This window comes from Lottia gigantea (assembly GCF_000327385.1).
Source record: "Lottia gigantea unplaced genomic scaffold LOTGIsca_133, whole genome shotgun sequence".
Classification (NCBI taxonomy): Eukaryota; Metazoa; Mollusca; class Gastropoda; family Lottiidae; genus Lottia; species Lottia gigantea.
Window position 1 is genome coordinate 27,283 of NW_008707481.1, and position 11,605 is coordinate 38,887.

At 35.2% G+C, this 11,605-nt stretch overlaps 1 protein-coding gene across 1 annotated transcript; it reads right to left on the reverse strand.

The window, feature by feature from the left end:
* Positions 1-1,165: 1,165 nt before the first annotated feature.
* LOTGIDRAFT_172395 (hypothetical protein) lies at positions 1,166-4,766 on the reverse strand (the record flags this gene model as incomplete). The annotated part of the gene is made up of 2 exons (XM_009049275.1): positions 1,166-1,228; positions 4,467-4,766. The coding sequence occupies 2 exons, from the start codon at positions 4,764-4,766 to the stop codon at positions 1,166-1,168; spliced, it is 363 nt and encodes a 120-aa protein (XP_009047523.1).
* Positions 4,767-11,605: the final 6,839 nt, after the last annotated feature.

Below are 11,605 nucleotides of genomic sequence, written 5' to 3' on the forward strand. Positions count from 1 at the left end.
AAATGCGCTTCGAACGCGATTCATTGGCCATCGCTATGATATAGTGCATGGCAAGGATAGACCAATTGCGAATCAACCTTCCCGATCATTCCATTGATGACCTTCTCATCATGCCTATAGAAACAGTTTCTACATCACCTAGCATGAAACCTAAGCTTAGACGTCTACAACGCGAAAGTTATTGGATCGATCAACTGCAGACTGTGAGGCCAAATGGACTCAACATTCAACATGATAACCAGATAATACCCTTTATAACGACATTTGATTCTACAGCTACCAAAGCCTCCATAATAGTCAAACGCCATTACTCGGAACTTCATGTATACACAAAACGCTTGTTTGTAGCTTACAAAAGAAATCAAAATCTAAGCAATTTCCTCTTTCACGGTAGACTTGAACCATTGAACAATGTCCATTCATCCTAGGAGCATAGATTTCTGAATACAAATGTATCATGATCTATCAATAAATTAATCGATTTCTAAGTTAGATTTCAGGGAATACTTATTTCAGGACTGGTGCCATGGTTATATACAGTATATTATATAACATGCAGTGTATGTTTGTGTGTGTGTCTTTTCAACTTAAATCATACTAATGACTAACTAACTTTCACATAATTAATAGACTTATCTATTGCCCTGTGACCTAGGCCAGTGCTTTCATTGAGACTCGTCTCAATACACCCTAACACCAATGGAATGAGTTTTAGGACGTACGTCTACTAATTAAGAATAATATGCAATCCTTCACTTGATCAGGCTGAATGAGATTCTTATCCTCAAACTATCTAAATAGTTAATGTACCACAATCCAAGGTGTACATACTGACTGAATCAGTTAAACATTAGACGAAAAACCGAAATTACATTACTACCTGGCCAAATAATGCATTATTATGGCAACATGTAACCTTAAAGTACTTATTTAACCTTAAAGCACTTATTTAACGTTGAAGTACTTAATAAACATTGAAATATTTAACAAAACCATAAGGAAGTATTTATTAAATACATTGTCATAAACATGGAAATGGTATATTTTTCTTTTTTTTTAACTTGTATATATCCAATTGGTACTTATTTGTCCTTATCATAGGTAAGTCTCTGCGTTGGTTGTCTGAAACGTGCTGGAGGTATATCATCATTATCATAGTCTGTACTTAAAGACTCATTGCTCTGGTGAAAGTTCGAATCAGCACTATAGGTGATTGGTTGGTATCTGTCTGAAAATGGAACAAATTCATCAGCTTCTGGATTCAAAGTAGATTTTTGCTTCCATATAATTGTGAAATCGCTAGCAGATTCCAGTTCAGCTTCAGTAGAAGTTATATCCTGATGTACATGTCCTCTAGAGTTTGGTTTTTCAATTTTGGTTCCTTCAATTATCTCTTCATCAGGTGGAATATCATTACACAGGAGTTATAAATTTCGATGAAGTCTACGAATTTTTACCATTTCGCTTGAAAGATTTATACTGGAGAATCTTCTGCCATCCGTTTGATGACAGTAGGAACATCATCTTCCCAATAGTTGCGTAATTTTCCAGGCCCTCCGCGTTCACCTAGGTTCCTTACTATAACTCTGTCTCCTGGCACTAGTACTGCACTATTAGGTCTCTGATTGTGTATTTTCTTGGCTTTAGCTCCAGATTTCTTGGCATTTTCTGCTGCAATATGGAATGCTTCCTTAAGACATTTTGTAAATTTCTTCACATAATCATGGTAAGATGTACTTGCTTCAGTATTCAGATTGAAAATGACATCAATTGGTAATTTGGGGTTTCATTCGTTTCTGGTTCAGTTGTAAGCATACATCATTTTGTTGACGTGACTTTTCCAATCATTTTTATGATTAGTGGACAAGGTTCTCAGCATCGACAAAAGGGTTCTGTTCATTCGCTCGCATTGTCCATTACCAGCGGGGTAATATGGTGTGGTTCTTGAGCGCCCTACCCCACCATACTTTTGCAGTCTGTGAAATAACTGGTTTTCAAACTCTCGTCCTTGGTCTTTAAAACATAATCGTTAAAGATTTTGTCTGCAGCTGTTTTTCCAGATGTATTGGTAGTTTGGTATGCAGTAGCAAAGCGTGTGAAATGGTCTACGACAACTAGGATATATTCGAATCCACCCATGCTCTTTTCGAGATGTAGGAAATCTATGGATACCAATTGAAATGGGTGAGTTTTTTCAATAGGTTTCAGTGGAGCTTCAATATTTCGATTAGGCTTCTTTGATTCCACACAAGTGCACCTTTTGGTAATAAAATGTTCAATCTCAGCTGACATTTTTGGCCAATAAAATCGATCTTGTACCAATGAGATAACTTTTTCACTTCCAAGATGTCCCATCTTACAATGCAATTCATCAATGACGAATTCATCATTTTTGCGGTAAAATCAATTGATATTTGGTGTCTTGCCCTGGTATACTTCGTTTTCTCTTGAGTAGACCAATCTGGATCAATTTGTAATGAGTTGTATTCCCTCAAAAGCAGTAGAGATTCGTTAGACAACCCGTTTCTTTCTTCACATGTCGGCCTGTCAATTCTGAAATTTGACAGCTTGTTTAACACCAGAAATATTTTCATCGTTATTCTGAGCTTCATTAAGTTCATCAACAGAAAGTTTGAGATTCACTTTGGGATTTGGTTCCAACACTGGAACTTCTTGTTTCACTCCACATAGCCATGCAAAAGATTGAGACTTTACTGTTTTCACAGCCATAGACACCAGTTCAGGATCGATTTCTTCTGTACAATCATCACGGAATCTGTCAAATTCTAGAGGCATTCGGCTCAAACAGTCTGCATCTGTGTTGTCCAGGTCTATACTTCACAGTAAATTTAAAATCTGCCAATTCAGCTACCCATCTTAATCTAGGTGCATCAAGGCGTGGCGTCGTCATTAAGTAGCTTAGTGGATTGTTGTCACTATAAACTATAAAATTAGGAGAATAGTATAAGTAGTCCCTGAACCCTGAACAGCCCATTTAAGAGCTAGAAACTCTAGCTTTCCAGAATGAAGGTTGTAGTTTTTCTCCGAAGGTATTAGGGTCCTGAAGCCACTACATGTTGATGCCCATCATCACCTTGTTGGTATAGAATTGCTCCGAGTCCTTCCCCAGAAGCGTCCACATGTAGTGCAAAAGGACGACCAAACACTGGATATGTCATGATTGGCGGTGACACCTATGAGTCCAATAAATTATCTAAAGCATCTTTGTGGTCTAGTGTCCATTCAATCTTGGTACCTGAGGAAAGTTGTCCACCCTTGGTTTTCTGTTTTGTCTTCGGTGCTGTATGTGTCGACTTTAGCAGGTTATACAATGGCTTGGCTTTTCTGGCAAAATATGGTATGAATTTACGATAGTATGATAAAAGACCTAAAAGTTTACGAATCTCTCCCACATTGGTAGGCATCTTCTTTTTCAGTTCAAGCACTGCATCTTTATCCTTGTAGTCTATCGTATATCCTTTAGAAGTAACAAGGTGTCCTAAATATCGAATCTCTTGTCGAAAAAAAAACATTTGGTTGGCTTAAGTTTAACTCCTTTATCACGAAGGCGACTAAAAACTTGTTTCAAATGTGTTCAACATGCTCAGTAAAGGTTTTACTGTACACTTAAATGTCATCAAGGTAAGGGAGACAACACTTGTCCCTTAACCCCTCGAGGCAATTGTTCATGAAAGACTGGAATGCTGAAGGTGTTCCAGATAGTCCGAAAGGGATCCTTTGCCACTCGTATAATCCCCAATAATCAATAAACCATTTATCTCTTGTGTGTTCTTAATAATAAGCATTAATGTATATATAGTTTGCCCATCACTTCTTCTCATTATGTGCCTGAGGACGACGGGGGGAACACGTCGAAACGTTGCATAAAACTTTAACCAGTGATTGTTGTTCCATAAAGTTGTGTCTATATATCGTACTCACAATTGCTAAATGCCATTCAAAGACTTTCTTCGTCAGTAATTGTTACTTTCTGTATAAGAGGCTGCATCTCCTTCGTATAGTTTCTTCAAGTAACCCAGAGTAAAATGTTCTGCAAAACATATTCTGAACTAGTTTGTTATCATACTCCATTTCTCCAACTTCTTGTGAGATGCCTTAAGGCCAAAATACGTAACAGGAACTCTACTGGTTCTTCCCCTTTTTTGTATAACAGCACCAAGTTCTTGGTATAGCTCTGTGGCTGTTTTTTCCTTAAAGTGGAATCTCAGGATTCCCTCAATTGGTTTAAGGAAAGTGAATTTCTGCTCTCAAGATACTGTCTTAATTGAAGGGTTGGTGATATTGCTTGGATAACTGCATCCACTATCTCCGTGCTTGAAAAAACCTTTCTTTCCACCACTTTGTATTTGTCTTACAAGTGTCATAAAACCAATACCATTCTTCCCACCAATTTGGCCATTTATTTTAAAATATCTTCTGTAAACTGGTGTTTTAACTTCTGGTACCTCTTCTACTTTACAAACTTTATCATCTATTTCCGATTTGACTGGATCAGGAGGTTGTTTTGGTTGCAAGTAGAATGTGGGTAACATAGACTCCATATGCTTTAAAGTATCTATGAAACATTCTTTCTTGTATTCTTCGTATACAAATCTGTTTAGTATTTCTTGAGCCGAAACACATGTTGTATCTTTAACTTCCTCTTCACCGATCAATTTCAGACTTAAAAGTAGTGGAATCAGATTATGGATGGGTGATTGGTAAAGTTTCCCCAATACCGAAAACTTCAATGATGCTGCTTCCATCTTCAATAAACTTCAATTCCCGGACGAGCCCCCAATAATGTTGCACCGATCTCCGTTCAGATTTGGTATTTGAAGAATGGACCTGTGGGAAAAGAATGAAACTAGTAAAGCTGATTTCAATTGCGGTTTATTCAAAGGAAGTACGCTGATGAAAAAGGGAAGATCACAACTCTCAACTTCCGGTTTCAATAAAGTATTGCTTCCCTTGAATAATTGCTTCCCTTGAATAAAGGCTTCAGACTACAATAAAATAATCCCCCCCTAGATTCAACAGCTAAACCCAACAGTAAACTCTGGGTAATATGCTCATATAGGAAATATGTATGTCGATTAAGGAGATTTAAAAAAATTAAAAAAATTAAGGAGACAGCAACTTAGTGAATTTATATTTCAAATGAAGACTAATGTGAGATAGGGTGGTATGAATTGCAATAAGTTCCTATGTTGGCTAAGCGTCACAAATTGCCCGTAAACTCTGAGCATTATTCTACATAGCTCATATATATGTCGATTAGTGTATGTCTTTAATGGGCCTCCGTACAAAACGTATGCAAGACAGCAACTTAGTAATTTGCTATTTCGAATGAGGACTAGTGTGAGATAGTTTGATGTGAATTGCAATAAGTTCCTATGACGGCTAAGCCTCGTAAATTATATACAGTGGTGTAACCTATTTTCGTGGATACAAGGATTCAACACCGAATTTCGTCAAAGTTAAAAAAACAAATTTTTTTTTATGTCTTAGATGTTTCCCCAGATATTCTACAAAATAATTAAAATTGGTTTATTTCGATTTTCTTTATGAATCCTTCACTTTGACCCATATTTCATGAGTAACCAACTCGGCAACGGCGGCAGAATGCGTCACCTATTTTCGTGTACAATGTTTAATCTATAAATAAGTCTAGAAAAACACGTTGTATGGATACCGGGTGGTATAATTAACTTCTCTTAGTATTTATTGTTAATATCAATTCATTATAGACCTAACTAGTGACAATTCCTTCAAAGAACCACGATTTTAAAAAAAAAATAGTGACTGACAAAATAAGATACCTAGCGTGATTTATTGCTAAAAGTCACTGAAACAACATAAGAATATGGTCCACTTTGTGTTCCATAGAAATTTTCTGCTGACATTGAATCCGCTAGTTGATCACGTGACTTCATTCGTTGGACTACATTCAAGCAGACGACACTTGGAATTCCGATTACCGCTTGGGATTATAAGGAAATTCGGCCGATAAAAAATGGTGACGTTTGGTAAAAAGTGAAATCCGCCTTTTTGTATAAATATATTTGTCAAAGTATACATTAGTACATTTTACCTTGCTTGAAACTACTGGATTCATCCTACTAGCTGATATTGTAGAGAAAACCCATGTTTATCAAAACAAGCTATTGCGGAGGTCGCGCAAGGTCGCTCATGTAAATTATTAATCATTTCCGGAAATCCACGAAAAATAGGTTTCCACGAAATTAGGTTACTTGACTGTATATGTCGATTAGTGTATGTCTTTAATGGGCCTCCGTACAAAAAGTAAGGGAGACAGCAATTTGGTGATTTGATATTTGGAATGGGGACTAGTGTGAGATAGTATGGTATAAATTTCAAAAGGTTTCTATGACGGCTAAGACTAGGACTAATGTGAGATAGTATGGTATGACAATATTGTCCCTCTTAATTTCTATATTGTTTCTTGTTGGTATATATCTTGATTTGTAATTATTCTCTTGCCATTACATCTGATGACGACACGTGTATATTGTGTTGAAACGTTATGTGTCAACCTTATTAAAGAAATGTGTTATATTCCATAATATCGTCTTGTGTTTTTGTTATATGTGCTCCTTGCTTCTACATGTCGTTCAAATCTTAAACCAATTTTAATTATTATATAGAATATCTGAGGAAAAATCTAAGACATAAACCATTTTTTTCTGTTTTTTAATTTTGACGAAATTCGGAGTTATATGCACGAATATAGGCCTATGTTACACCACTGTATACACGTTGACACTATTTAATATTTTCTCCACATTGTCCATATTTTATTAGTATTGACAGAACTTCAAGTGATGGAATTCGGTCATTTTTGACATTAGAGAAGACTGGATGAATGGGAAAATATAAGCTATAGAAGGAAAGACTTAGTGAAAGAGCAATTGAAACCGGAAGTAAGAAATGATAGACCCAAGAAGGCTGAGATCAACTGGGCAGACGATAAGGTTTGCAGACAAAAAAATAAGATCAAGCCCGCAGACGATAGCCAGCAGACAATAAGAAAATTGAACTTTTTGACTCATCCTCGCAAGCTAGCCAATCAACGACAGCGACTCAAAGAAAATTATCGGGATTCCCTCAAGGGACGTAAATCATGTCATAACAACACATGGTGTCCGCGAACGTAGATTTCCAATAAATAACTGAATATAGAAGTAATTTTATTTGAACAAGATCAGAGAAGCTATGGGAAACGTTTATTATTCATTTCTCAGGCAATCACAAGGTAGGTAGATCATCACAGACTCCTGACTTATTCTTTTTCACGATTACACAAGCCTAAGCATCATGCCTACAGAGCAAAATTATAATTCCTATGGAGAAATATTATTACAATACGACAAAAGAAAAAAACTTCAGAACCACCCATATTACTGTTTTGCCACTTTTAAACTAGGATAAATATTAAGATAAAATGAATATTCTTTAGATTCTACTAGGTTTAGTATCTCGGAATTTCTGCTTTTAATCCAAAAACTCGATCTGAAACACCCCCATGAGGCTTTAAGCAGCTATAAGTCATTTTCGTCGGTATCAAAACTACTATTAACCCCGTTTTGCCACTTTTAGACTAGAATAAATATTAAGATAAATGAATATTCTTTAGATTCTACTAGGTGTAACATCTCGGAATTTCTGCTTTTAATCCGAAAATTCGACCTGAAATACCCCCATTAAGCTCATTTTCACAAGTTATATATCACATTTGTCGACATGAAACTACTATTAACCCCGTTTTGCCACTTTCAGACTAGAATAAATATTTAGATAAATGAATATTCTTTAGGTTCCACTAAGTGTAGTATCTCGGAATTTTTGCTTTTAATCCGAAAATTCGATCTTGAACACCGCTATTAGGGTAATGTTAAGCAGCTATAAGTCACCTTTGTCGACTTCAAAATTATTACTAACCCCGTTTTGCCACTTTTAGACTAGGATAAATATTAAGATAAATGAATATTCTTTAGATTCTACTAAGTGTAGTGGCTCGGAATTTCTGCTTTTAATCCGAAAATTCGACCAGAGACTCCCCCATAAGGCTAACTTTAAGCAGCTATAAGTCATTTTCGTCGACTTCAAAAATACTATTAACCTCGTTTTGCCACTTTAAGACTAGAATAAATATTAAGATAAATGAATATTCTTTAGGTTCCACTAGGTGTAGTATCTTGGAATATCTGCTTTTCATCCGAAAACTCGACATGAAACACCGCTATTATTAATGTTAATCAGCTATAAGACACCTTTGTCGACTTCAAAAATACTAATAACCTCGTTTTGCCACTTTTAGACTAGGATAAATATGAAGATAAATGAATATTCTTTAGATTCTAGTAAGTGTAGTGGCTCGGAATTTCTGCTTTTAATCCGAAAACTCGACATGAAACACCACTATTATTAATGTTAATCAGCTATAAGTCACCTTTGTCGACTTCAAAAATACTAATAACCTCGTTTTGTCACTTTTAGACTAGGATAAATATTAAGATAAATGAATATTCTTTAGATTCTACTAAGTGTAGTGGCTCGGAATTTCTGCTTTTAATCCGAAAATTAGACCTGAAACACCCCTATTAGGCTAATGTTAAGCAGCTATAAGTCGCCTTTGTCGACTTCAAAATTATTACTAACCCCGTTTTGCCACTTTTAGACTAGGATAAATATTAAGATAAATGAATATTCTTTAGATTCTACTAAGTGTAGTGGCTCGGAATTTCTGCTTTTAATCCGAAAATTCGACCAGAGACTCCCCCATAAGGCTAACTTTAAGCAGCTATAAGTCATTTTCGTCGACTTCAAAAATACTATTAACCTCGTTTTGCCACTTTAAGACTAGAATAAATATTAAGATAAATGAATATTCTTTAGGTTCCACTAGGTGTAGTATCTTGGAATATCTGCTTTTCATCCGAAAACTCGACATGAAACACCGCTATTATTAATGTTAATCAGCTATAAGACACCTTTGTCGACTTCAAAAATACTATTAACCTCGTTTTGCCACTTTTAGACTAGGATAAATATTAAGATAAATGAATATTCTTTAGATTCTACTAAGTGTAGTAGCTCGAATTTCTGCTTTTAATCCGAAAATTCGAACTGAAACACCCCTATTAGGTTAATGTTAAGCAGCTATAAGTCATGTTTGTCGACATCAAAAGTACCATTAACCCCGTTTTGCCACTTTTAGACTAGGATAAATATTAAGATAAATGAATATTCTTTAGTTTCTACTAAGTGTAGTAGCTCGGAATTTCTGCTTTAAATCCGAAAATTCGAACTGAAACACCCGTATTAGGCTAATGTTAAGCAGCTATAAGTCACCTTTGTCGACTTCAAAAGTACCATATACCCCTTTTTGCCACCTTTAAACTAGGATAAATATTAAGATAAATGAATATTCTTTAGGTTCCACTAGGTGTAGTATCTCAGAATTTCTGCTTTTAATCCGAAAACTCGGCCTGAAATACCCCATTAAGCTAATTTTCACAAGTTATATATCACATTTGTCGACACCAAACTACTATTAACCTCGTTTTGCCACTTTTAGACTAGAATAAATATTAAGATAAATGAATCTCTTTAAATTCTACTAAGTGTAGTGGCTCCGAATTTCTGATTTTAATCCGAAAACTCGACATGAAACACCGCTATTAGGGTAATGTTAATCAGCTATAAGTCACCTTTGTCGACTTCAAAAATACTAATAACCTCGTTTTGCCACTTTTAGACTAGGATAAATATTAAGATAAATAAATATTCTTTAGATTCTACTAAGTGTAGTGGCTTGGAATTTCTGCTTTTAATCCGAAAACTCAACCTGGAACACCACTATTAGGGTAATGTTAAGCAGCTATAAGTCACCTTTGTCGATTTCAAAAATACTATTTACCTCGTTTTCCACTTTTAGACTAGGATAAATATTCAGATAAATGAATATTCTTTAGGTTCCACTAGGTGTAGCATCTTGGAATTTCTGTTTTTAATCCGAAAATTCGAACTGAAACACCCCTATTAGGCTAATGTTAAGCAGCTATAAGTCGTGTTTGTCGACATCAACATTACTACTAACCCCGTTTTGCCACTTTTAAACTAGAATAAATATTAAGATAAATGAATATTCTTTAGGTTCCACTAGGTGTAGTATCTCGGAATTTCTGCTTTTAATCCGAAAATTCGACCTGAAACACCCCTATTAGGCTAATGTTAAGCAGCTATAAGTCACGTTTGTCGACATCAAAAGTACCATTAACCCCGTTTTGCCACTTTTAGACTAGGATAAATATTAAGATAAATGAATATTCTTTAGGTTCCACTAGGTGTAACATCTCGGAATTTCTGCTTTTAATCCGATAACTCGACCTGGAACACCGCTATTAGGGTATGTTAAGCAGCTATAAGCCACCTTTGTAGAGTTCAAAAATACTATTAACCTCTTTTTGCCACTTTTAGACTAGGATAAATATTAAAATAAATGAATATTCTTTAGGTTCCACTAAGTGTAGTAGCTCGGAATTTCTGCTTTTAATCCGAAAATTCGACCTGAAACACCCCTATTAGGGTAATGTTAAGCAGCAATAAGTCACCTTTGTCGATTTCAAAAATACTTTTAACCTCGTTTTGCCACTTTTAGACTAGGATAAATATTAAGATAAATGAATATTCTTTAGGTTCCACTGGGTGTAGTATCTTGGAATTTCTGCTTTTAATCCGAAAATTTCACCAGTATTACCCCAGTGAATATATATAATATATATCATGTTTATCGATATTAAATTATCGAAGAATAAAGTTATTCTGATTTGCTTCTTATGTTGTTATGTTCTTCTTTTTTGTAGGCTGTGTGTTTTGTTAATATGGGTATGGAAGTTGAGAGAGAAGAATTGACTCTTACAAATTTTTTGAAAATATTATTATTATTTCAATGTCGGAATGGACAGGTTTATAATTCTCTTGTATTGATTTATTGGTGTTTGTTTGTTTTTTGTTTTTCATTATTATTGTTATTTTTTTATTATGATACCTACATTTTTTAATAATATTTCTTTTTAACAAATGTCATATGTTATTTCAAATAAGCGAAGGCAATGCCAGCTTCTAGTCCTTTCAATACACTGGCAGACTGTTTTGTGGGGGCTTGTCAGAACTCAGGGGAGGAGTTATATAAACTATCTATCTATCTGTTACCTAATCTTTTTCGTAATTTTGTGAATATAATATTGTTTTGAAAAAAACAGATGAATACATCTGCTGTCGAGGTCGAATTCAATGTGCAGAAAGAGAGAATTCTCCCTAGTAACTTGAATTGATAACCATTAGATTTTTATACGTTCTTATCTCAAAACATGTGTCAGCAAGCAACATATCATTCTGACACATGTTTTGAGACAAAAACGTAATAAAAATCTAATTTTCTAATATTGTTTAAAATAATGTGGGGTACAGTTGGTGATGCAAACAATTTTCTATTTGAAGGTGGGGGGGGGGGGGGGGGGGGGAAAGTGGCGGGGGCTTTTTCCCCCCTTGGGGCCCCCCCTGCCCATATTTCATCTAA